The sequence below is a fragment of the Pteronotus mesoamericanus genome, unplaced genomic scaffold, assembly GCF_021234165.1.
Source record: "Pteronotus mesoamericanus isolate MK-2021 breed Mesoamerican mustached bat unplaced genomic scaffold, CSHL_Meso_final contig_25, whole genome shotgun sequence".
In the NCBI taxonomy this organism is placed as follows: Eukaryota; Metazoa; Chordata; class Mammalia; order Chiroptera; family Mormoopidae; genus Pteronotus; species Pteronotus mesoamericanus.
The window spans coordinates 11,349,856-11,377,726 of NW_026555105.1; the positions used below are offsets into that span (position 1 = coordinate 11,349,856).

Below are 27,871 nucleotides of genomic sequence, written 5' to 3' on the forward strand. Positions count from 1 at the left end.
TCTGGGCACTACAAAAGATATACAAACTTTACACAGCTCCTAGGAGAAATAACAGACAATTTTGATAGAAGAGTTGAGGAACAATTAAAAAACAGTTGACAAATCAAGAGGCAGAAAATGCTTCAAAAGGCAGGGTTCTCAGAAATTATCCTGGAATGCAGTTTCACTTGTATCGATGTCATGTTCCTGGATGAGGGAATAAGACACAGAATTTAGTATTTCAGTGAAAAATCTAAAATATGTTCAGTGTTTTGGACTTGATTAGAGATTCTGAAACATTATTAATTGGGACACATAGATAGTTATCTCTGGTTCCAAGGCTGAACCCAGTCAAGGGTCAAGTTGTCACTACCAGGACAGGGCTTTTAACCCATGCCCACCAGCCACCATGATGTAGGGAGCAAATGCCATTGAAGGCATTGATGCAAAGACCCACCAGACTTCTGATCTTGGCCTTGAGAACCTATCCCTGCCCTGCCACCAGGGTAAGAACTATTGGGAATCTACCTGAGCCCCCACCCCATGTTTCAGTGCTGAGCAGCCCTTACATCAGCACCTCCCCCCTGCGCGCCCTTTATCTCAGGGCACCACACTGTCCCATCTGCCCTGTCACCCAGACACGCAGCTCAGACACAGCAAGGGCTGCCTGCGCCTTGCTCACTGACAGAGCCCCAACGCCCAGCCCTGTGCCTGGCACACACAAGGCATGCAGGATGGGTGCGCAGCAGTGCCAGGCCCTGCCCGTAAAGGCTCAGACCCTAACTAGTCTTTCCATTCGGCATCTAAATTCCTAAATATATATGAAGGACAATGGACTCTTTCTGTTTTATAACCCTCCCCACACCCCAGGAATGTCTTCATACTTCTTAAGCACTCTTCTAAACCTTTTTAATCTTATGGATGCACCCTAGGTACTTAACCTACTGATGATTTTATTCTTCCCTACTGATGATTTTATTTATTCTACTGAAACAGTGCTACTGCACTTAGAATCCAGGTGGGTAAATCTGTACACACCCAGGTTACATTCTAAGACAAATTCTGAGCTCAGAACTGCTGGGTCAAAGGTATATACATTTTTAGGGCCTTTGAACAATATTTTTTCCAGAAAAGCAAGACCAATTTATTCTTTCATCAGTACTGTACAAATGCCCATTTAACAACAGTGGTTAGCATTTAATGTTAGAAATCCTGTCAAGCTATAAACAAAATGAAGGCCAGGCATAATTTCAAAGTAGCTCGTCCTCAGTCTGGAGAAAGATGGTTTCTAACATGAAGTGCTGACCTCACATCCCGCTGCTCTGTCCTTGGCTCAGGTCTTGTCTCGCCAGCCGCAATGGCATCGCTGGTGTTTCTCACGATGCCTGGCAAAGCCCAGCCTTAGGGACTTTGCACGGGTCTTCCCTCTGCCTGGGACAATTGTCCCCCAGCTAAATCCTTCAACACTTTCAAGTCCTGGCTCCAGTAGCGGCTTTGTAGTGAAGCCTATCCCAACCGCCCTGTTTACCACTGCCGCATCCAGCACACCAAGCCCCTACCCTGCTCTGCGCGTTCTGTACCACAGCACTCTCCACCTTCCAGCACACTGGGTGACTCATTTATATATTTACTGTTTACTGTCTCCTTCAGCTGGAATGGAAGTTCCATCAGTGCAGGGTTTGTTCTGCTCCCTTAGTTACTTCGTAAATACTTGCAGAATGAATGAACGGCATAGAACGCAGTTTATGGATGCTGCCGCCACTCGAAGGGCTCCCACATCAGTGAGTCCTTCTGGGCTCTGTACCTGGTTCAGTTTCTTGAACTCCACCACTTGGAAGAAGATGTGCTCAAGGATATGTTTGGCATCTTGCTGGTCCTTTGGTAATTTATTGGTAACTCCGAGAATGTTGCCGCACTTCCTGACATAGAATTCCAGGTCTTCTTCAGTACCTAGGCACAGTCGGGCCAGTCAGATGAACCCTTACCTCCACCCTCCGCAAACACAAACGTGCTGTGACTTAGGCGTCCCCTGTCAGGGCCCTGCATCTCTTAGGGTCACGCACCTCTCCTAGGATAATGTGACCACAGGACATGCAACACAGATCTCTGATGCATCGCTTTTATAAATTAGGACAAAATTGTGACACTCCTAATTAGAATAAAGCTGGACTGGCCCTGGCTCTCCTAGTCCCAGATCCAGCATTCCGCCATTACAAAGAACAACGACCAGTAAGAAATCAAATTACCATTCTCTGAATGCAGCAAGGACCATTATGAGAAGGGCATATGGGTGCTTTAAAGAGCATTTATTATAGCAATATCATAGAAAAGGAAATGAAAGAAGAAAGAAAACCACCCATAATTTCATCAACAGTCTACTTCTGCAAAGCCATACCCAACAGCCCCATATTCGAGGATAAACAGCCATTACTGCCTTTCTTAACCCTGGAATTTCTTTTTCCCCCCTCTGATTTGCCTTTTCTCTGATTTTATTTTTTTATCTCCACCTGAAGAAATTTTTATTTACTTTTTTAGAAAGAGTAAGGGAGAGAGAGACACTGATGAGAGAGCGAGGCATCAATCACTTGCCTCCGTACGCACCCAGACTGGGGGTCGCACGAGCCTGTGCCCAGACCGCGGATGGACCTGCAACCTTTAGGCTACAGGACGACACTGCAGCCACTGAGCCTCACTGGCCAGGGTTGACTTGCCTTTTTTAATGTTATGATAGAAATGTAAGTTTTTTATTAAAGTATTCAAACCATATAGCTGCAAAAATCTCCCACACTACCTCTATCCCCACCAATACTACGTAGGATAATTACTGCCACATTATGCCTACACATTTACATATGTGTAGACAATGGGATCAAATGATAAGAGTTCTGTAAGCTGCCTTCATCATTTAACCATGTCAAATGGACACTCCATGTCAAAGCTTATGCTCTACATCTTTCATTTAACAGATGCAGAATATTCTACTTTATTTCATTCTTTTTTTTAAACCAATCTGGGTAATGATGGGCCATTAGGCTATTGCCATTTGTTTGAATGCTACAGTTAATATCTCTATAGCTAAGTCTTTTTTGTTTTGCATTTCTACAAGGATTGCTGTGGGGTAAATCAATAGAACTGGAAATGCGGGTGTGATTCTTCACAGGTCTATTATCATCACTGCTGAACTAACCACTAAGTCTTGCAATATTTGATTGCCCGGCACCTACCATAGTGCCTGGCATAGAACAGAGATGCAGTAAAGGTGTTGTACATTGAACCATTTTCATTTTTGCATACTCCTTTCTGGTCTCTGGGGACACACAGGAGTCATTCATGCGGTTGCGAACCTACTGGTCATGCAGTTTTCTATCTTGCTTTCATCATTTAGGACTCTGAAATTCTATCAGAGTCACTCCCCAGCCTTTGTAAACCTCTTTTATAGTGACTGCATGTTGTCCCATCCACTGAATGTGGCATAATTCACTACCATTCCCCCCTGCTAGAGAACACTAAAGCCATTCCCAACTGTATTTTACTTTCTAAGTAAATAATGTAGTAATCATCTGTATACCTTCCTTTAGCTCCTTAGATTCTCAGGAGTGGGGTCTTTGCCTCAAAATAGTTAATGGTACGCCTCTCGGGACCTGTGTGCAGGCCCATGTGCTGTGCTGGCGGCAGGGCATGTCAGGGGAGCGCTGGGCAGAAGCAGGGGTGTCTCTCACCGGGCAGCTCTGCGGCCTGGGCCTCAAGTCCTCATCCAAGTGTCAGGGTGAGCATGCTTGGCTCTCTCTAGGACCCCTCTGAAGGATCCACTCTCAGGTCTCTGTAATTCTTTTGGCCCCGATTCCATTCTCCTATTTAACTGCTCCTATGGCTAGTGACCTAGATTTGGCACTAGTGGCAACCCGGTTCAGAATTCACTCTAGGGTCACTCAATAGGTCAGAGCTAAGGACTTGCAGGGATTATACCCGAGACTGCGGCTTCTGTTCAGCACCACGTCCTAACTCACTGAGTTAACTGGACTGGAGAGAAAAACATCATTTACAGAAACAAAAACTGTAACTTTATACTCCCATTCATATTTTGTTCTCCCCGAACGAATGCTAAACTTTCTCTCACGGCATATCTCAGAAGTTCACAATTAAATAAAACACACAAAAGAAGGCAAACAAAAATGTGACCGAACTTACATTTATTGGTGATCTGAGCAAGCCGTGCCTTCTCAGAGGAGAAGGTCTCGTCCAGGTCAAAGAGCTCCAGCGGAGGAGGGGGCAGCTCCCTGAAGCTGGGAGGGAAAACCTAACGGGAAACAAGGCCTGTCATGGAAGAGCGCATCCAAAGCTAAACCGACTGCCGTGAGACCTAAGGGAAGTGAGAGGCCAGCTCAGCCCTGCCCCGGGATGAACCTCCCAAACGCCCGTCACCTCCTCCTGCCCCAACCCATCACACTGTGCAGAGCAAGACACTGGCCCAATGTAAACAAGGCAGGCGGAGCCAGCTCTAACCACGCCACTAACCTGACCAAGCTGATGTACCCGCACCCATTAACTCCTGCAAGGACGCAAGGCTTACGGCTTATTAGGCGTATCTGTGGTGAACATTTGATTGTACAATGTGTTTTGTATTTAATCATGAGCTCTTCAGGAACAGAAACTGGGGAAGCAGATGTAAATTAGTGTAGAAAGCGCTAAACTTGGAGCCAAAATTCGCAGGTATGAATCAGGGGTGTACTGATAAATGTTTAACTATCAGCTCTCAAAACAAAAGTCCTGACCTATAGCACCTGATTTTCTGTTATGTAAATAATTCCAATTTCAAGCTACCAAGATGAAACCAAATGGCTCAGAATATTCCAGAAGGTGGTGGGATAGGACAGTTTTGAAGACAAGCTGAGTAAATGCTGGGCTGGAAGTGCTGGAAATCACCTGTGTGCATAGGATCACGTCCTGCACTCTTCTGACTGTGCTACAACTCTGAGGGCCTGTTGCCTGGGAAACCGCAGCACAACACTTTTCCTTCTGTTTACCCAGACTTCTCGCCTATGCCTCCAACCCGCAAGATGGGACATGTTTAAAAGCCCAAACGGCCCATGGTCTTGATTTCTTGGTTGGGAACTACACCAAATGGAAGTTCCCACAGAATGCTGGTAGGTCTGGTCTCTGTGCCTGATGAGAGGCAGAGAAATGAGCCCCCACAAGGAGCGGCACAAATGGCATACAGAAGGAGCCACGGGGGGCCCAGCTGGCAAGGGAAGGGCAAACAGCGGGGTTCTGCAGTGGGGTCCCCCAAGCACCCCAACTCACCGCTGGCTGAAGGGCTGGCAGCGGCGTCTCAAACTGAGGTTGGATGAGCTGGAGAGGCTCATGTTTCACGTTTAGCTGTTCATAAGCCCTGTGTTAGTAAGGAGACAAAAAAGCAGGGATCAAGAGGAGGCCCTGTGCGAAGAGCATCTAGCCGATCACGCTGTGCCCTGCTGTACCTAATCAGGCGGTTCAGCACTGCTGTGGGAAAACACACAAAAATGTGTTCTTGTATGTAATGTCATAGCCCTTTCATGAATCTTCTCTACTGTGTCAGACAGTATAACTTTATTGAGAACTGAAAGGGAAAGTCCTTTCACATTTCATGTCAGGCTTCTCCTGAAAAGCCTTTTTATTTTTACCTAATGAATACTCATTCTTTTAACTCACTGTTTCCTTATTTATTTTTAATCATCGGGGGACAGGAGTCAAGTCTGAAGTCTACTTCTGGTAACTGAACAGATCTGTACGATATCCACGTCTGCGTGCTCATTCACTCAACAAACATGGACAGAACATGTACTATGTAGCAGGCAGTTTTAGTCACAGGGACTATAGAGCAACAGCGAAAAAAAGAGATCAAGATAGGCCCTCATGGAACTTACATTCTAGTGGAGGGGAGGCACACAATAAACTAAGCCCAAGGATGTCAGGAATTAATGAGTATTAGGAAGAGAAGCAAATCAGGAGAGGGGGCGGAGCTGATCAGAGAAGCCCCGAGGAGGGGGTGGGGAAGTCTTGCCGAACCTTCAAAGCTGTCCCTGGCAGGGGCAGCGCAAGGAGAACGGGAAAGGGGTGCTAGGCATTTTCACAGAGCAGCCGGGCAGCCAGAGCAGCGACAGCGGAGGGGCAGCCGTAGGAGTCTACAGGGTCAGGTTCTGGTCTTACTCCTGTGTTACTTTTTTATCGCAGCTTCTCCTTTCCCTCCATTCTCTCAAACATTCATTCCATCCTTTTGTATTGTACAAAATTGTGTACGTTGGCTAAACTCCTTTGGAAATGAGGCAAATTAAAATACACTCACCCAATTGTGGCCTTCCACAATTAAGCTAAATAAGCAAATACCAATGGGTGCCAACAAAGTTTGCATCTGCTTCTATGTGTAAGTGATATCAGAAAGAAAAGAGGTCCGTGCCTGTAAAATAATGATCGGCTGGTCTTACTGCTGTCACCTCCTCTACTATTCCCAGGTGCTTGGGGGGAATCTTTGTTTGTAATGAGCAGAGGATCCCCATGGAGGAAAGAGAAGTAACTCTATTGAGCACCAACTAAATTGTTCCCAACTCTGCTAGGCACTTAAATTTATTTCTTTTAATCCTCAAAACAACCCTGGAAAGTGAGTATAGTCTCTTGCGGAGGAGGACACTGGTGTACACACGAAGGAGTTTCCTGAGGTCACAGGTTAAGAAGTGACAAAGGCAAAGTCAGAACTGAGATCTGGCCAATCGCTGCCAACCAGAAGCCCTATGACTCAGTCCACCCAGACGGCAACGCCATTAGGGGCAGTTCTAAGCTGAAGGTCCCACCGCAGGCACACACACTGGTTCCTGCTGCCGAGTCCCAGCCCGGGCCATCCCAGCAGTGATTTTCTGCTTTCCATCCCCACACAGAGCTGACTGCGCTGAAGCCTGGCCTTGATACTACTACCAATTCCAGGGTCTCCCCTTTCGCCACTCAACTCACCGCCTGCCCAAATCTTCGACTAGCAGCCAGCATGTACGTGACGGGGAGTAAATGGAGAAACTAATCTTAAAACCAAGCAAAACCTAGAGCAGAAACCTGACCTGTACGGGAAAAGGGGAAGAAAAAATGCCAACACAAGATATAAATGGGAGCTAATACTTCCAGAGCACTCTGGCCCAACCCCTGGCACGGCACTTCCAGCACCCCATGTCTCAGTCCCCAACCCGCCAGACCATGAACTCAGAGGGCGGGGACTCTGTACCATTTGTCATTACTTCGCCCCCTACAGGCATCGGTAGACACCGATGGATAAATGAATTTAGTTCTTCAGGGCAACAGCCTATGGAAGACATAAATAAAGACTAATTGAATTTTTACTTAAATAAGAGAGAAATAGCGTTCAAAAGACAGTACTAGCCTATAAAAATACCTCAGAGCACCGTACAGAAAGTGTAAGCCAGGAACTACTGCCCTTTGCTATGGTAGGAAAGGCAAATAGGATTAGAGAGCCGTCCAAGTCTCTGAAGTATCCACGTGCAGAGAGGCTGTCACACCTGGTCTCAGCTGCTTCAGGTGAGAAGCTGGCTGTCCCCAACCCCCTGGTGCAACAGCTTGAGGCACCTTTCCTTACCCTGGGCAAAGCCCAGCACGACAGAGGAAGAGCCTGTGGCCCATCTCTGGACCTCTCTGTGTCCCCAGCACGTCCTCTTCCCCACAGGCAGTCCTGTCTCTGGCTGCTTTTCCCCAGCTTGTCCAAGGCCCTCCTCCCCTTCCCCCGCCTCTCCAGCACTGGCAGCTGGGAGGCCCTGTCTGGAGTCCAGTTCCCACTCTAGCAGTGTCCCCAGGCCTTCCCACAGCTTCCACTGCTCACTGCCTTATCTGGACCTCTTCATGTCTACACTAGTGATTCCAGCTGCAAATCTTCACAGGTGTGGGGTTCAGAACGAGCCACCCCAAGCTGTGCCTCAATGGTATGCAGATTCCTTTGAGCTAAAAGCAATTTTAGCTTCAGGCTCAAGAGAAAATTCTGACACTGCCCAGCCCCCCGCCCTTTAACTACCTAGAACTTGAATCAGGGGCCTCTCTGATAATGAGATTATTGGAGCTTTCTTCTGTTTTCAAATATTTTTTAAAAATTTATTTTCAGAGAGAGAAAGGGAGGGACAAATAGAGGGAGAGAAACATCTATCAGTTGCAGGACCGGGACCACAATGCAGGCATGTGCCCTGACCGGGAATCAAACTGGTGACCTTTCGCTTTGCAGCACGACGCTCAACCCATTGAGCCATGCTGGTCAGGGCAGGGTTACCTTCCTGTGACCTACCTATAGTGGAGGGCACAGTGCTATTTACCAAACATCTGTTCTTAACATCCTGCAATGACCCTCCGAAGCCCCCAACGAGACTACCTGGTTCCTAGCTCAGGATGTCTTCAAAACTGCAGTCTCCCTTTCTACCTCCAAACCTCTCCTCCATGTGGGGTCGCTGACTCTCATGCACGTAGAGCTGCCATATATATGTATGTATTCAATTTGGTTCTTTTCTCATGTCTCTCTGATTATCAGAGCAGCCAGATGAACCTTGAGAGCAGAGGAAAGCTTGCTCCTCCCCCACACACGGGACCTCTCTGCTACAAGAGACTGAGAGCGCCCAGGGCAGAACTCACTTTCTCCCCTCTCCCCACAGTCACTGTGCCAGTTAACGGCTCCACCGGGTGCCTAGATCTCCAAGGGGGCAAAGAGCCTCTCAGGCATCTCCATCACAGCCTCCCATGGCCCATGTCTTGCGATGCTGTCCTCCCAAACGTCTCTCCACTCCCCTGCCTGGTTCCACCTTTCAGCCCTACCCCACTCTGCTGTGATAGCATCCTGTTTTCTTCATCCCCAATTAATTGTACACACTGATATAAGGAAGGGTTTTAGTTTGGGAAAACTACAGATTCAATCATGTCCCTCTACAAATCTTTACTACCTCCATTCACAAGCCCGACCCCCACCGAGCCTCACACTGTCGGTCTTATTTCTGGAATGCTCAGGTGTGTCTCCTCGAGCGCTGGTGCCAGAGCATACAGGACAGCATGTTGCAGGTGACTTCAGAGGACTGATTTTTAAACTGTCACCCAGCTGGCCTTCTTAGAAGCCCAGGCTCAGTGCAGCTCCCAGGGCAATCAGGACTACACCCGCACGTGTGACTGCCTGGCTGCAGAGCGTCCTCCCCCAACCCCGCCCGTGCCCCGAACCCTTCCTGCCCCTTAAAGCACAGCACCCGGCACAGGTGCCCCCAAGCAGACCCAAGGCCCCCAAGACATACTTGTTGAAGCAATCAAAGCCTCATCTAAAAACGGCCCCTCTTTCATAAAGCCTTCCCTGCGCGCCCCTGTCAGAATCAAATATTACATTTCACATTTAGAATTACTATGATAACCTTGTGTCACAGTTTTCGTCTGTCTCCTCCATGAAACGACACACCACAGCTACAGTGCTCGGCACGGCAGGAGCTCGCTCTCTGTTGAACTTGAGAACACAAGTACAGGGCTAGGAAGTTAGACAATCATCTACAGCTGAACCCTCAGCCTTTGCTTTATCCAGATGTGAATCCCATGCCAGGCCAAAGATGCTCGTGTTAGTGCCTGTCCCTGTCATTAGGGATGGAAAACGACAACAAAGTGGACAGTGAAACATGGTAGAGCCTTGGCTTGACAGTCATTCAGGCCTGGCTTGAGATCCCAGCTCCCACCTTGGGAAGACACCTTACTCTCTTTAAACCTGTTTTCTGTCCTGGCCAGTGTAGCTCAGTTGGTTGGACCATCATCCCCTACACTAAAAGGTTGGGGGTTCAATTCCCAGTCAGGGCATATGCCTAGGCTGTGGGTTCGATCCCCAGTTAGGACGCATGTGGGATGCAACATCTCTCACATCGATGTTTCTCTCTCTCTCCCTCTCCCCACCCCTCCTCTCTCTCTCTAATAAGATAAAATAAGCCTGTTTCCTCAGTTAGAAATTAAACAGTTAACTCAGATGACTATGGAAAGTATTAAGAGAAGTAACAATGTGGAGCGCTTAAGAGGGTGACTAACCACCACTAACCACCTGGGTTTACTGAGAGGACGTGGGACTCTCTGTGTTAAAACCAGGGAAGTCCCAGCTGAACTGAAGCAAGTTGGTCCCCTAAGTGCCTGATGTGGCACCTGAAACACAGGAAGGGCTAAGAGCAGTGAGGCCATTTTCCCTGCACCGGAGCCCCCACCCCAATATCCCAGCTCTCTTTGCCGACATCATCACCGAGCTGAGAGCGTGTTCCGCACACCACATTTGCCGTGACCCCGCCGCCCCCACCCCCGTGCCCAGGCTCATGTTTTCAAACCGAATGCTCAGAGCGGAGCACAGTGCAGCTCAGAGAGCCTCAGGTACTGACTTGATGACCCTGGTGAGGGAAGTGATGTCCAGCTGGTGAACGGACAGGTCGAAGAGGGTGGTGAAGTCCCGCGGGTTCTCATCACCCTCCTGGAGGCACACTCGGAGCCGCTCTGAGAGGCTGGCTGTGTCGGGCAGCATCATGTAGTCGGAAATCTGAAAGCCACAAAAGGGTCCCTTTCAGCGGGTTAGAAACAAGGATTTAACCTGTCAGGCCGTCAATGTCTCAGGTCTAAATCTGCAATGTTTATCTCCTGCCAAGAGATTTCACTATTCATGATCACTGACAACTAAAGCTTGAAGGAGCCACTTTACGTGGAAACAGAAACAAAAGCCACTGGGCTCTCAACTCCAATGCTGCCTAAATCCAACTTTCCAATTACTCCTGCTGGTACTCACCCCACTGAACACGGCTGGAGAGACACGCCACCACGCTGACTGGTCGGCGTCCCATTTCAGGACCGCTGACCTGAGCGCTCGGCAATCAATGGTATTCCCCCCGTCCAAGCGCTTTCCCATTCTCCTGTACTTTCTTTCCTTTTGTCACTTCAGCCACCTAAAGTGGTTTTTCTTTCTTAATTTTAGCCAATGCCCTTATTTTCTATTTCAGAGAGAAAACAGAGGCAACCATGATCCAAAGTCCACGAGCTTCCACTACCACATCCACCCACACAGCATCTGGGCCTGCGCTCTTTCTCTCCTGTTACACGTGCGTACCCCGTGGCCCCAGCACCGACAAGCCCTCCACCTGAACGCTAGATCGCAGGCCTTCTCACCTAGGCAAGGACATGCAGCCAGCACTGCCGAGAGCCTTGAAGGGCTCACAGATGACACACGCTGTGTTGGTAACAGTAAAAGACCAGGGAACCCTAAACGTCCGACAATAGGAGACTGGCTAAATACACTACAGTACAATGGAAACCACAATCTCAAAAAACAATAAAGCACAAACAAAGCTCTTTATGTATAAATAGGAAACATCTCCAAGACATATTGGTAATTTTAAAAAGTAAGGTGCGGGACAGTGTATCTACACATACCAGAAACAGCTGAGACTGCTGTCACGGAGGAGGGGGACAAAGTGGCCGGGGAAACAGGAGGAGGACTACCTACTGTATATGCTTTTGAATTCTGAACTATGTGAGTACACTACCTATTCAAAATTAATTTAAATTTACATAAATGTATGTTGGGCAACAAGAACTATTCCTAATCGCCCTCTGAGCTGCATTCAGCCTTGACTCTAACAAGGCCGAGTTGGCAGCTGGAAAATCAGTCCTCTCAAGTCACCTGCGCCGTACTTCCCACACTCACCAGCACTTGAGGCGACACACCTGGGAATTCCAGAAATAAGAACAACAGGCTTTTTTTCTGTAACCCAAGATCCAAAAACTCCCCTCCCCGCCAATCCTCAAAACTTTTTTGTAGGCAAGAATAAAGGGAGGAGCATATGAATCCCAGCTCTCCCCTGTAACATGGCTGTTTGAGAGACTTCGACCCTCGCAGGGGACAGGGGGTGAAGGTGGGAGGGATAACAAGGGCGCGGACTATGCCAGGACACAGCGCAGGCACCAGCGCCGGGCCCGGCACTCCCGAAGGCCCGAAGGCAGACCCTCGTCCCTGCGCAGAGGCCTGCCACAGACTCCCAGCTCAGAGAACCATCAAGGCCTCACATGCCCAGACAGAAACACAGGAGGCTCCTCAGACCCTTGGTTTTCATGACTTCCTAGCAGGTTTTGAGGTTCAAGCTTGTTATGTCAATTCCTTCAACTCTTTACTGAGCTACCATTTTATTTTATTAAACATCATTTGACACTGAACTATATTGTCTAGGTTTGAAACCCATTTGGATATAATAAGATTTGATCTGAAATTAGAAAGTTCAGGTTTTCAGAATTTCTTACTTTGCAATGCTACGGGATCCAGCCTTTTACCTTCCCAAGCCTTACAACACAAAGGACATGTTTCACCAGGACTCACTCCTGGAAGATACATTAACCTGTGAGGTTTCAGAGAAAGGTTTAACACTATACTCTTCTGGCTTTCTGACACTTTGCTTCTGAACCAGTCCAGTGTCATGTGTGAGCCACAGAGGAAAGGCACAGGCCCCAGAATCGGGCCGACGTGGCATCAATAATGGCTTGGCCAGATAGGTACTAATGTAAGCGGGACCTTCCAGAGTTTACTTACTTCAGCTTCCTCAGCAAGAAAACAGGAATGACAGAAACTTAGCAGAAGCAAGGTGGCCACCCAGAACAGGAGCAGACGTAGCGTCTCTTAGTGCTGCGTCCCTCGACCCACAACACTCTAACTAGGGTTGGCAGCTGCCAAAGATCCGTGCACTCAGAGTTCGGTCCTATGAGATCGGAAAAGCGAATTCCTGGCTGTACCCCATTTCTTTTATTTTGGGGGCTTACATCACTTTTCAGGAGGAATTTAAGCAAAACAGCCATACACTTAATGCTTTAGACCTGCAGCTCTCCCCCAGGGCCTAACCCTGGGCGGCTCAGCTAAGGAAGCAAGCGATCAGGGAACCCTTTTCTGAGTGCCTTCTTGCTCACCTCCTGCTCCCCACCCAGGAAATCATTTTCCTGACATTTCAGAGGTAAAGGAACAGAGCTGAATCAGGACACCTGGATTTGGGTCCTGGCTCTACATATGCCTGAAACTGGAGCACATGGCAATCTTACAGAATTTTAGTTTCTTCACCTATAAAATGAGTTTAACACCATCGACCTCCCAGGACTACTGTGAAGCTTAGATAATATGAGTTAGGTGGAACTGTGATATATTGTGTCTAGTATATAGTAATTACGGAAGTTTTAAAAAATGCATTACAGAGATACACAGCACCTTTTACACCTTCCAGTTTAATAAGTAAATTTACATCTATGAATTTAGGCCTCACAATCATCCTGTGAGGCCGACAGCACAGGTATCAGTGTTCCCTGGAAAACTAGGATGAAAAAAAGGACAAAAATAACCTGCTTAAGGTCCATGGTTATTGGTGAAGGTTAGTGGATCCTAGTCCAGTGTTTACCACTTCCCTAATCAGATAAATATTCTTTTAATACCTTTTAGGATTGTTACTCCCAAAGGCAACAAAATTATAATTTAAAAATTCAATTCAGATGAATCTTTGTTTCTTCATGAAAAAGTTATTTTTATATCCTGCTTATTTCTGGAAGAAATATTTCCCTATATATTTTGATCTTGAAAGTTTGGGCCAGGGACCACATTATAAGTTCTAATTATTATATACATACAGAGAGAGGTTCCCACACCAATGAATTCTATAATTAATTATATAATTTATTGATTTACTATTTTTTACAACATAGCTCTCATTTTCCCAAGAAGCATCACTTCCTATCATCTAACAGATAAGAAATTTTTATTCCCTTGGAACTGTTAGAAATGGTGCTGAGAATATGAATCTGTCTTTCTCTTTCTTTGTTTCTTTCTTTCTTCCCTTCTTTCAAATTTTATTTATTTATTTTTAGAGAGAGGAAGGGAAGGAGAAAGAGAGGGAGAGAAACATCAGTGTGTGGTTGCTTCTCACGCGCCCCCTACTGGGGACCTGGTCTGCAGCCCACGCATGTGCCTGGACTGGGAACTGAACCACCGACCCTTTGGTTTGCAGGCCAGCACTCAATCCACTGAGCCACGCCAGCCAGGGCTGAACCCGTTTTCCATTTAAAAGTTTTTTTAATGATTCACAACCTCCTACCTCTGGGTCCTCAGCATCAATTTGGTTTAGGTGAATGTCTTCTGTTGTAAGCCACTGGAAAACAACGTCCTGGATTTAAAAAAAATTAACTGGAATTAAATACTTGATTATTTGAGAAAGCCGAAGGCAGGAATAGAGAATTATATTAAAAAAGAAAAACTGAAAAGGGGAAACAGACTGAACCAGTGATTCAAATGAGGGTAGCCACCTGCATGTTTGTGAAATCATATAAAAACTTGTTTCCCTCACTGTAAAGCCACTTTCATTATTGGAAATTCGTATTTTTAGGACACTCTGCTCTCTAACCACCAGCCAGAATTGATTAAAACATGTTCCCAGTCCCAAAGCAATCCTGTTTAATGTGCTAACAACAGTCTGAATTTAAAACATAGACTATATGAGTATTTAGATCTCCCCAGAATGTGTCTAGTAACACTGGAACTTCATGTGGACACTCCACAGAGTCCCAAAGGCCTTGAGGTCTCCAAGGCTGAAGGACTTTGTTTCATTAATGAATAAGCTCAGTGGGTACGTCTTCCTCCAGCAAGCGAGTTACCGGAATCGCATCAATGCACAGCTACGGCACCCACGGTCTGTCATCCCGCACAGGCTTCCTTCACATGACTCTGACAAGCACGCCGCGCCCGTACCTCCCTCCCGACATCGGTCCGTGACCAGTCCTATCTGAACCCCTCCTAAATACCCCTCAGGCCCGCCAGCCCCTCCCCTCCTTCACGCCTCCACTACCCTCCTTCAGGTCCTCGCCCTTCTTGCCTTAGTGACTTCACCAGCCTCCAAGCTGGCTCCAGGCTGCCTCCTCCTTTCCACTCTCCATATGCCTGACAAGGGGCTCTTTCTAAAACTCAGACCTGACTATGCCCAAGACTTCCTGCACAAAGCTCACACTTCTGAACTTTAACCACGAGACCCCGGCTGGGCTTGCCCCTCACCGCTTCCCCAGGGTCGGCTCCCGCTCCAAGTTGGCAGGCTTGGAAATGCCCGCCACGCCCACCTGGATTTACTTCTCGGTCTGTCATGCTCTCTCTCATGTTATATAGTCTCAAACTAGAGACTATGCCTGACTTAACACTGTATTCTTAGTGCGTGGCACACAATGGGCTCTGAACAGCTAGCTCTCAGTGAATAGATGAACTGGGCAGTAATTTTTTTAATGACATGAAAATCACACTTAACACATTACACATTAATGTAATGAAAGAAAAAAGCTTACCATAATTTTGCTGTTTTCTTCTTTATCCAAGTATTGGTCACTAAACATGTGACACGAGCCAAGCACTGCCAGCTTTCCACCTTGGTTCTGCAGACGACAAAGCAGTGTCAGATACTCCGATCCCAAAACACATGGCATGCACCCAAGTTTGCAAACACTTAGCATCAGAATTACGTGAACAATTCTTATATACAAGTAAGTGCCAGTCCTCATCAGGATTTAGAGTCTAGAAATATCAACTATGACAATAACCACATTCCAATCTGCTTATTTTATTATTATTATTTTAAATTGTGCATGCACCAGGCATGAAACAGCTCTGGCCACCGACATAGGCATCAAACTAGGGTGAGCTAAGGACTGTACGTCTGCTTTGCCCCTGACTGACAAAGGACCAACACCTGCTTCTCATTTTAGACACTTCTATATTCTGTTTGACTTGAACAAAAGACACTGTGAGTTGGTTCTACAGCATTTTCCCTTTGTTATCTTACAAATGAAGATCATAACCTTAAAGGAAAAAAAAAAAAAGATAAATCCAAAAAGAGTTGAAGACATTTTCAAGTACCAAAATAGTATTTAGTCACAAGCATAAAAAAATTCACAAAAGAAATGTTAATAAAATATATTTCAATATTAGATTTTAAACAAATATTTTTGCCTATTAAATTAATAAATATGACAAAGTGACTAAAAACAGTGTTCGTCAGGTTCATGAGGCAGAATGGAAAGCCTGTGAGAACGTGGACCTTCGGTGGCCAGGCAGCGAGCAGTTAAGAAATCAAATAATTATAGTTCAACCACCAAAAGTCCCTTAAAATAGTGTCTTATTACTGTTGTACCTGTAAACTGACACTTTATGTAAACCAAATCTTGACTCATTTAATAACACATTAATTTTAAAACAAGATTTCCAGCCATTTGGGAGAGAACAACGACCATAATAGCTATATGAGGTTTGTCTAAATAACATCTTGCAAACATATCAGGGACACTCATTTACTTCATAATAAAATGAGGTCAGAGCTACTAAATATGAGAGGAAAAGTTAGGACCTAAGTCTCACAAAGAAAATTAGGATTGTGAGGATCTAGAGACTAGGTCTCTGGAGAAAAAGGGAGAGGTCAGCTGGTAAATTCTACATCTTGGTGGACAGATGAAGGTAAATTCAGCAAAACAGGAATTCAAAGACTGTGGAAAAGCTGCGTCATGATGAGGGGGGCTGTATCCTCTGGGACCACCTGGTCCCACATTTTGTGGGTTTTCCAGAATGGGAGCTGGACGAGCAATCCTCTGATACATTTTCCTGGGATAAACTAAAATACAGCAGCACAATTCTGTGCAATTTTTAAAAAAAATTTTTTATTGAATTTATTAGGGTGATATTGGTCAATAAAATTATACAGATTCATGTACAATTCTATTAAGACATCATCTGTATATTGTACTGTGTGCTCACCACCCCAGGCCGCGTCTCCTCCACCACTTATCCCACCTTCGCCCTCTTCTGCCTCCCCCACCGCCCTTTCCCACAATTCTCTGTTATTTGGTGTCATCGGCTGACCTTTTTCTGAGTGGATTCTCTTACAATTGAAGGTGAGAGCCCAGAGCCATAGACAGAATGAAAACTTATTTTAAAAGTTGTAATACAAGTAGCCTCATGCTATAGTGGAAAAGCTTTGGATTTAGAATGAGAAAAGCTAGGTATAGGCCTTGACTCCATCGATTATCCCTATAAATAAAATGTAGATAATTGAAATACTGCTCTGCAATACTGTTGTGAAGAGCAATGAGAAAATTTACGAAATCCCTCGAGAAACGGTAGAGTGGTTTTTACTATTTCAATAATAAAAATAACATGTCCACTCATATCTAAGAAAGGCCGTACCTTGGAGTGATAGAAAGCCAGGATGGGCCTGTTGAGTGGGAAACAGACGGAGCCCGTGGACAGAACCGCCACTGCAGGCTTCATGACACTCAACGTGGCACCGAAGGGATATACAAAGGTGAGAGCCCTGTAAGACATTAATGGAACTTTCCAACTTCTAAAAATAATGAATAAAAACTTTTGGAAGATAATCTGTGTTTGTTCAGCAATTCATCAAACACAAAATTTCCTCTAAACTTTGGTTTGTTAACACAAAAAGTAGCCTAACTCTAGCTACAAGTTTAATAAAGCGCTTTAAGTAATATGACTGTAGATTTACAATCATATGTGCAAATGATTGTAACTGTTAAAACTAAAGTAGCCCCTATGGGAGGGAAGGGGGAGCCTTGCCTAAGAACTGAACTAGAGCTCCACATGAGCCTGCTCTGTACAACACTTTCCTTGTCCTTATAGACTTGACTGGTGCTGTCGCTAAGAATGAACATCTGTCATTAGAAGTGTGTTACCGGTTGAGTGCCTACGTGAACAGAGGCGCGTATCTACCCCATATCGGACACCTAGAGAGGCCTACCGTGGAGTCCCTCCTCTCCTCTACACTGTCCTAAGTGAATCAGTCCTAATACTAATACAAAGCTCAAGACTTAGACTGTGATTCTCGAATGTCAAAATTTTTATTCTATTATATATGTTGTTGTACATTGTTTCCCCTGTCTGACCTTCCTTGGCTTCATACTAAGAAAGCTCTTCCCTGCTCTAAGATTATAAAAAATATTCACCTGTATTTTCTTTCAGTACTTTTGTATTTACATCTTTAATATTTAAAATTTTAATCCATCTGAAGTATATTTTGGGGTATGGTGTGCAAATGGAGATGTTTTTCCAAATGATTAGCCAAAATGATGCCATCCATGCCTCAGTAATATGAAATGTCGCTTCTGCAATAAAATAATCCCAACCCTCCATTTATATTTCTGGTCTGATTTTAATTTGTTTTACTTATTTTTTACTATTTCTGCATCAGTACCAAATTACTTTAATTCTAGAGCTCTGAAATATGTTTTAACTACATAAAAGCATTCAAATTTTATGGGGCAAAATACCCCAACATAAAAATCTGAACTGGGAAAAATATTTGCAATGTATGGAGGTCTTATAAATAAGACAGACCATCAATAGAAAAATGGGCAATAAGCAGTGAACAGGAAATTCACAGAATACAATCAGCCAACGGACTCCAGAGGCCATAACACTTACTAATAACCAAAGAAATGCAAGTTAAAATAAAGAGATATCATTTTCACTAGAATACTCCATGCTGGCAAGAGAAGAAAAGGTGTGCGTTCATACAGACTACGTGCTACAAACTGCGTGGAGGGCAATTTGGCCGCGTAGCACCTTTGGTAAAGGATCAGTTGGAAGACCTTCGACCCAGAAATTCCAGTGCTAAAAACTGAAACCACTAAAATGTTAGCGCAAGTGCACAAAAATGTACATACAAAGACGTTCACTTTGTGCTTCGTTATTTATAGTAACAAGTATCAAACTGTTCACAGTAACAATATGGAACAGAAGTTAAAGAGTACAGGCCCTGGAGCACGGCCTAGATCTGAAACTAAACTTTGGTCAACTTGGTTAATAATCTCTGTCATCTTGTCTATAACCTTATAGGATTGCTGTGAGGAATAAATGAGGTTAACACATGCCTGTCACATAGCAAGTATTTGATAAATGTTAGGTGGTATTATTAAAGTAAATATTATAAATTACCTAAATGTTCCATGATAGATAAATTGAGATAAATCCAATTTTATCTAGTCATTACAATTTTTTCTGTATATAAAAAAATCTAGAAACCTAAATACCATACTGTTATGACCAATTATCTTCAGCATAGATTTAAACGGAAGAACTTCTATTTCCTTCGTTCCCTTTTTTCCAGAAAAAAATCTTTTTTTTTTTTTTAACATTTTCTTCAAACTCCTTTAATGTCCGGCTTGGTAGAAAGTGACATTTTTTAACATCTGCTTCTGCTTTTTTAGTTTTACTATTCAATGTTATCTTGTATTAGTTTCAGGGTGTACAGCAGAATGGTTAGACAATCACATATGTTGAACCGTTCAAATTGTTTCTTGATGAGATTTACTTCTATACTCAAAAGCTCTTCATTCTGAAAAAGAAACCTCTTCAAAGCGACAGAGCCATCCTCTGCGGACAGCCACCGAAAACCCACTCACTGGGCGTCGTTCCCACCTCCCTCCTCGTCGATGGCGCCGGGCACCGCCTTCCCCGCAGCTCGGCTCACTTCCCTTGAAGAAAAATAGTAAAATAAAGTAAACCAAAAACTTAGGAATTTCACACTCCATTCATTAGTAGCCTAAACTAGATGCAAGGAACTTGCAGACTTGCTCAAGATACAATTTTTTTTTTTTTTTTTTTGAGACACAGTTCTTGATAACTAAAGGTTTACACCCACCTCACACCTACACCTCTTTTGGAAAACTTGCAAAAGTTAAAAGTTAACATTAAAGGATAAGGATCAGTTCCTGCCTCTTGAGACCTAAGGGAAGGGTCCATATACTTAGCCCATATTCCAGTCTAGTATTCTAGACTCTGTATTATCAGGCCCAGCTGAGTACCTGGTGTGAAGCAAGTTCAAGTGAGTGTGGAGGGAATCATTCTGAATACAGGGAAGAGCTCCCTGAGGGCACCCAATGTCTTCCCCTCATTTCCCACTTCCCCAAAGCCCATAATTTATGTTTTAGGATCCAGTAGATCAGAAAAAACTGCCTTCACCCCAGGCTCCAGGGGCAGAGAATATGGCCCAGCTATGCCATCAGGACATTCAGTGCCCTCTGCCACGGTGACCAGTCGGGATGCGCATGTGGCCTAGGCCAGCTCACACAGGGCAAGTCTCAGGACCATTCTTGATGGGACTCCTGGGACCAAGGCACGCACACTCTCCTTCCCTAGACGGTGTGGCAGGGGGACATGAATCTGAGAACTGTTAAACCTATTCAGCCCCCACACTCAGGAGAGCAGATCCAAGAGAATTAAGGAGAAATGGAATTAGACCTCTGTATTTTCATTTCATCCCTATCCAAAACATGTCCTATTTCTGGGATTTTTGCCTGCATGAATCAATAAAGTCTCTTTACTGTTTAATCCCATTTGAATAGGGTTTTCTGTTGCTTACAACTAGATGGACTCTGACAAAAGGGTAAAGGTGCACAAGGTTTCAAAAGATGAGAGGAATATAAATTGACGGATGAGAAGGAATATAATAAAATAAATTATGATACAATAAACTCAAATATGACAAAAGGAAAAGAGAAAAGAAGGGCCAGTGAAAAGACTGTGTGAGGAGAGATAAGGGAAGATTCGTGTACGAAAGATGAGTTAAAAAAGACGTTTCTGCTTTCAACATGCTTACCTATTTAACACTCCATTGGAAACTAGCGCTTCTTTAGGATGGAAATACTTGTAATACACATTTCTAACCACAGCATCTTTAATGGGAAAGGACAGGAAGGCACGTTTTAGATCAGGAGTTTGATATTAGACACTTAAACCTGAAAGGAACCCTGGGACCGCAGCCCAATCCCTCCCACTTTATGAACAGAAGCAGCTCAGACCCAGGGGGCTCAGACTGGGTGGGGCCAGGCCCCGGGACCAGCGCCCTCACGGCCAAGGCTTTGCCCACTGTACTCATCGGCCCAGAGGGCTACAATATGAATAAGAAATAGGAAATGACTGCTTCTATTAAATTAATAATAATAATTACCACTATTAACCATGATTCCATATTCTTCTAGGAGAAAGTTAATGTTGGTGTCAAAACGGGACTCCCCGCCCTCTCCTAGCATCACAAGGATATCTCCACCGCCGTCAAGGAATTTCTTCAGGACCTCAAACTATGCAAAGGGAAAAAACAACCTGTGAATACACCCAAAGTATTCAACATACTATGAATAAGACCTTAACTACTGGAAAAAGAAACACTTCAGATCTATAAGGCACTTAAATATTAATGTATATAATATAAAATGCACTCTCTATGTAGGACTTCCAAGCTTGTCTTTAAACATGAAGCTCCAGTCCTGGCCTGGTAGCTCAGTGGGTTAGAGCATCACCCTGATACAACAATGTTGCCAGTTTGATCCCCAGTCAGGGCACATACAAGAACCAACCAATGAAAGGATAACTAAGTAGAACAACAAATCTATGTGTAATTTATGTCTGTCTGTCTGTCTCCCTGCCTTCCTCTGTCTCTTTAAAATCAGTAAATAAATAAACATAAAGCTCCAAAATACTCAAACTAAATTAATATTTTCTAAGTTGACTTCCTAGACAGCAAATCAGAGTGGGAAGCTATGAGCTGAAGGGAGCTCACCAGCGCCCTCCATTCAGCAGTAACCCTGGTCCTTAACTTAGCAGACGCCAGGTGCCCCTCCTCTCTCCTGACCACCAAAAATGTCTCCAGACATTGCCAAATGCCCCCAGGCACTGGTCTCTGACCCTCACTCTGGATGCTCCCACTTCCATGACACTGCTTGTTCCTTGGCAAAGACCTGGTCACTTCTTTGCCTTCCCTAAGGGAAGAAGGGAGGTGGGGTGAGGGGAGAAAGTATTTTGGCAGTTAGACCAAAGCCCAAAAAGTAATAAAGTATTCCTTTGCAGGCCATTACAAGCTGTGCAAACGTCTCCCTCAGAGCCTCACTGGGTAGGGTAGCTGGTCACCTCCACATTCCCAATGGTAATTTCTACTCTCAATTCACCTGATCAGTCATGTCTCTCTCCATAGCCTTCCCAGATGAGATGGCCTTGCGATCAGGTTATGGAAAAAAGGACAACAGAAATGCTGCCCTGTAGACCTCCTCTCGTGGCCCCACCCAAAGTAAGAGCAGAAGACCTTGGACTGCCTCAGCCTAAGGACCACACTGGCCTCACCTGCCTGCACCTCCCTCCTCCCCACAATCCTCCCTGGGAACCAAGACACTTCTCCAACGCTCCGTGGGAAAGACTCTTCCTGTGCTCTGGGTTTTTTGTTTTTTTAATTGTGGCAAAATACAAATAACATAAGATTTACCATCTTAACTTGTATTCCAAGTGTACAGTTCAGTAGTATTAAGTATATTCACATTGTTGTGTAACCAGTCTACAGAACTCTTCATCTTGCAAAACTAAAACTCCATTAACAATTAAACAACTCCACATTTCCCTCCCCCAGCCCCCAGCCCCTGGCAACCACCACTCTAATTTTCTCTCTGAATTTAACTACCCTAGGTACATCACATGAATGGAATCATACAGTATTTGTCTTTTTGTGACTGGCTTATTTCACTTAGCCTGCTGTCCCCCAATATTCATTCATTTTGCAGCACGTATCAGAATTGTCTTCTTTAAGACTGAATAATAAATCACTGCATGCACAAGGCCTGTCCAGAAAAAGTCCAACCATTGTTAATATAATGAGGACAGTTTGCAAGACATCAATGTAACCTGCAGCCAAGGAGAGTGGACTGGAATGCGTATGCGTGAACAACGATGACTTCACTGCACTAGTCAGTGGGGACTGTGGACTCTGTTGAGTGAACCCATGTACTGCATGGCGGCCACATTCAAAATGACTGAATAGAGCAATGAATCTGCATCAAATTTTGCATTAAGCTTGGACATTTCTCCACAAAAAACTATTCAAATGATTCAGAAGGCTGCAGCTAGGGGCAACTGGTGATCGGCAGCTTCATCACAACAATGCGCCCACTCATACATCATGTCTGTGCGTTTTTTGACGAAACATCAAAGCACCCAGGTGACTCAGACCCTCTACAGCCCAGACATGGCACCCTGCGACTTCTGGCTTTTCCCAAAATTAAAATCACCTTTGAAAGGAAGGAGATTTCAGACCGTTGATGAGATTCAGGAAAATATGACTGGGCAGCTGATGGCAACTGGGAGAACTGCATGAGGTCCCCAGGTGCCTACTTTGAAGGAGACTGAAGCATCATTGCTCTATGTACAATGTTTCTTGTATCTCGTTATCTTCTACAATAAACGTCTCTATTTTTCATATTTTATGGCTGGATACTTGTATAACACCACATTTTGTTTATCCATTCATCTGTTGGTAGACACTTGGGTAGCCCCACCTTTTGACTATTGCGAACAATATAAACACGGATATACAAATATCTAACTCTTTGAGATCCTGCTTTCAATTCTTTCGGATATATGTATATCCAGAAGTGGGACTGCTGGCTCTTAGAATTCTATTTTTAATTTTCAGAAACCACCATACCATTTGAGGCTGCACCATTTTACGTTTTCACCGACAGTGCACAGGGCTCCAATTTCTTTACATCTTTGGCAACACATGTTATCTGTGTTCTGGGTTTCACATTTATCTATCGTTCTTTGTCTATTCCATGAAATAAAATAAAAAAGGCTTAATTTAAAATGGCATTTTCCTATTTTCAATGCAAAAATATGGCAAATAAGTATGCTTGCTACTTAATTAGCCTGCGGCATGTGTCTGACACTTTACATGCATTGTCTCATTTAATCATCACAACAACTCAATGATGAAGAGATGAAGTCATTACCTTAAGGCAACACAGTAAGTGGTAAAGAAGAATTTAAATCCAGGATTTCAGAGCCCATGCTCCCAACCATCTTATTATAGCTCTTCTTAACAGATATTTCTTACCTCAGCTGCAGTAAATTTTTCCCTTGGCCCAGCCGTAATCCACAGTTTCACCCCAATTAACTTCTCAGATGTGATTTCATCTTTTAAGCTACAAATGTGATTTTAAAAGCAAGTGTTAGATCCATCATTAAACCAATTTATGAGTCATTTTAGCTTCTAGACTGCATGGGAAAAGAGGCCACAGAGGCCCAGTCTAGAAGTGCCCGGTCTAGCCTCTCTCCCAAAGTGAGAATCCCTTCTATGAGCTTGCACCTGAGTCGCTGGCCTCTGCTCAAATACTTCCTAAAAGCCAAATTAAACTGTGCTAGAGCATAAAGGATCCTCCAACTACTAATGCAATCAGCTCCACTGATAGTTTGTATGATTACATACCCTTACCCACTCAGGAAAACTACACACCTACAAAGACAGAGAAATATTCTCATTTTTCCTTTCTCTAAACTATAGTATTAACCCAAGTTAAAATATGGAAAAAGCCTCTAACCTCTTTAAAAATTATATATGGATAATTAGAGTAATTTTTTTATTTGTGGTTTTGGGGACAACTTAATAATACGCTAACTGCCAATTTTCAAAAGAGATTCTTTAATAATTTATTTACTTCTGAACGATCTTTAAATTGAGCTCCTCCCACCTAAACAATCTGTCTTACATAAGAAAATAAAGACTTTCAGTTTTAACCAGCAGGCTATTATCTAGAAGGGAAAACAATTCATAAGGTCACCTCTGAATTTTCCAGTTGCTCCGAAGTCTCTTCTGCATAGATTTATAGCCATTGGTGGTGGTAAATACTTCCTTTTTGTATGTGTTGAAAAGAATGGTGCTCCGAAGCTCTTTCTCCATGTTTACCTATGAAAACAAGAAGGGATCAGAAAAACAAAGACAATAAAAAGTATTCCAAAAGACCCCAAAGGAACAAACAGTCTACTTCTTCTATTTTAATGAGAAAGGATATAAAGCTGCAACCTAGCTATGAAATCTCTGCAATTCTCAAAGGCTGAGAGTGTAATGCATAATCATAGTTACAGAGACCTAAGGCCAACACTGGTGACCAGCCTATTCCCATGGCCCTGCCCTGGCCCACCATCTCCCTGCCCCTGTGGGAGACCATGATTCCTCACGGCTCACTACTGTTACCTGGAAGGTACAGCCCTCCAGATTCTCTTTATACATATGTTAACTTACAGTTTTATTTACAAAATAGCATCTTATATGCACTATTTTCCAACACACTTTTTTTCACCTAACCCTGTATCTTTCACATATTTCCCTGTTGGTACCTAGGGATCATTTTTTTTTCCCAAAGACTTTATTTATTTTTAGACAGGGGGAGGAAGGGAAGAGGAGAGGGAAACATCAATGTGTGGCTGCCCCTCATGCGCCCCCTACTGGGGACCTGGCCTGCAACCAGGCATGTGCCTTGACTGGGAATAGAATCAGCAACCCGTTGGTTCGCAGGCTGGCGCTCAATCAACTGAGCCATTCCAGCCAGGGTGCATAGGGATCTTTTTTTTTTTTTTTAACTGCTGCACAGTATTCCATTTTACGGATGTACCGTTATTAATTTAACTAGTTATATACAGACTGACATCTTTTTTTTCCAAATTTTTTGCTAGTAAAACAATGCTACAAATATCAATCATCCTTAAGCATGATGGGTTTTTTTCCCCTAAATTTTTGCTGGTAAAACAATGCTACAAGTATCAATCATCCTTGAGCATGATGGTTTAGTGCACTTTCCATATGTGTAGAATAAATTCCTACCTGTTGAATGGCTAGGTAAATTATTTCCAAATTGCCCTCCAAAAATATTGTAACTTCCATTTCACTATTTCTAATACAATTTTATCTCTAATCATTTTCCTCTCTTCTAATAAGACAGGCACCCCTCATTATTGTTTTGATTAGCACTTTAAAATAGTGAGGTGGCCATCTTTCACTTTTCTTATTGGCCACTTGTATTTCTTCTGACTTTCTTTTTCATGTACTCTCCTTATTTTTCTATTGGGTTTCATATTTTTCTAACTAATGATTAAACAAATACTTTCACAAATTTATTGGTCTTTAGATGTAGGTTATAGGAGCTTTTCTGGCTTGGTGAAATTTTGCAGGCCACACAGAAGGTTTTAAATTTTATAGAGTCAAAAGTTTTCATTTTTTCTTTTGGGCTTCTGGATCGCATGACATATTTAGAAGAATTTTTGCCATGCTAAGATTGTAAGTACACCCAATAATGCTTTCCTCCAGTACTTTTATGTCATTTTTTAAAATTTAAATTTTGGTGCATTTGGAATTTATGATGGTGCTCAAAATGAACTTTGTTATTTTTTACTAGAAAGCTGTCTGACACCAATCCAACTTTTCAATGCTAATTTAAAACATCACCTACAAATATCTGGATTTTATTCTGAATTCAACATATTCTATCTGACTGTAAGTTCCTGTTCAGTTCCATACTATTTTAATTACTATCGCTTTATAATGTTATAACGTCTGGTGGTACTGGAGAGCTAATCTCCCTTTTTAACTCTTTATTTTTAGATTTCCCTAGCTAGTCTCACATATTGATTTTTTTCCAGTTTTAACTTTAAAATAATTTTGTCACGTTACAAAAAAAAAAAAAAAAATGCCCCCGTGAACCCACCACAGTTATCTTTTCATGTTTCATCCCATCCCTGTGCATGCTTGTTTTCAGTGTGTATATACAATATTGTATTTCCCTTTCTCCAATTTCCTGCAGGAAGTCTTCATGATTAGGTTACTGGTTGCATGATCTGTTGCATGGTTATGTCATAATCAACTGAACCACTGCCTTCATGTTCATCTTCAATTCTGTGTTATCACAAATACTACTGGAATTTACATATTTCTGCTTTTGCCATTATTTTTGCCGGAGAAAAGATTCCTAAGAGCAGTATTTGTAAGAAAAGGGTATGAGATTAAGATGTGACGAGTCCTTGTCCAATCCACTTTCATATTCAGCAGGACCACTGAAAATCAGCGTAGCAGGAGGCGATGGAGACTCGAACCCAGTCCGCTGTCCGGATTCAGGCCTATAGCCGCGCCCAGTTTACCCCAAAGGACATCTATTTTCCATAAGACTGGCCCAGAGGCCCCCACGACAGTCCGGAGAGACCCTCGCCAGCTCCAGGCCTCCCCAACGCCCCAACGCCCCAACGCCCCAGCCGGCCCATCACAGTTGGAGCTCTTCTTACCTGAGGCCCAGTTACCACCATGTTCACCTGACAACGCCCAGCATCCCGCAGGCAGGTATCCAAGGCCGCTCAGCAACGCCGGAGGCCAAGCGGCGCGCTCGGAAGGCGTGAACCCGGGCGTGGTTGTACCTTAGGAGCCACGTGATGACGACATAGCGGAAGACGCCAATGAGCCTCGAGCATCAGGATTGTGCTGGTAGGGGCGGGACTAACTGGGACTGTACCATTATTTTGGATGAGGGGTACATCCAGACGAACTGTGGATTAACTTTAGCCAAATATAAACCGATTTAATTGTGTCTTTAGTATCAAGTCTTACAAAGACTGATAAAAATGGTAGGTCCAAAGGGTCTAAACTTCGCTCAACCTGAGGAAAGAGAATACTGAAGGATTCCGGCGCCGGGGGTGCTGTTCTTGAGGAACGCCCCAGCCTGGATCCCAAGAGCGCAGGCGCGAAGAGGCAAGGGGCGGAGCCTTACAGCTGAGGCGTGGTCGGACTGCGGGGAACTCCCAAATGGAGACTTGCAACGTGGTACGGAAGGGTTTCGGTTCCCTGGGATGTCAGGGTCGGTTTCTTGGAGGAGAGCGGGCAGGTTTAATGGTGAGAAAGGTAACACGAGCCAGTTCTTTCTCTTTGATCAGTCTCGCATCTCTGAGCACCACAGGTCCAGGCCCAGGATATGGCAGTGAGGCCGCCCTCTAGGCGTCCCCAGGCAGGGACTTAGACCT

At 44.2% G+C, this 27,871-nt stretch overlaps 1 protein-coding gene across 2 annotated transcripts; it reads right to left on the reverse strand.

Moving 5' to 3' along the window:
* Positions 1-27,288, reverse strand: IFT52 (intraflagellar transport 52). 2 transcript variants are annotated; one of them, XM_054573724.1, is made up of 14 exons: positions 27,143-27,288; positions 24,652-24,776; positions 23,928-24,015; positions 21,003-21,132; positions 20,652-20,727; positions 19,456-19,527; positions 17,222-17,348; positions 15,334-15,420; positions 14,103-14,171; positions 10,374-10,528; positions 5,281-5,368; positions 4,168-4,276; positions 1,784-1,929; positions 1-186 (listed from the first exon to the last, which is right to left on the reverse strand). In XM_054573724.1, the coding sequence occupies exons 1-14, from the start codon at positions 27,161-27,163 to the stop codon at positions 139-141; spliced, it is 1,341 nt and encodes a 446-aa protein (XP_054429699.1). In that variant the 5' UTR covers positions 27,164-27,288; the 3' UTR covers positions 1-138. The 2 variants fall into 2 exon arrangements, with proteins under 2 accessions (XP_054429699.1, XP_054429698.1); XM_054573723.1 differs by lacking the exon at positions 1-186 and having other exon boundaries at positions 1,654-1,929.
* Positions 27,289-27,871: the final 583 nt, after the last annotated feature.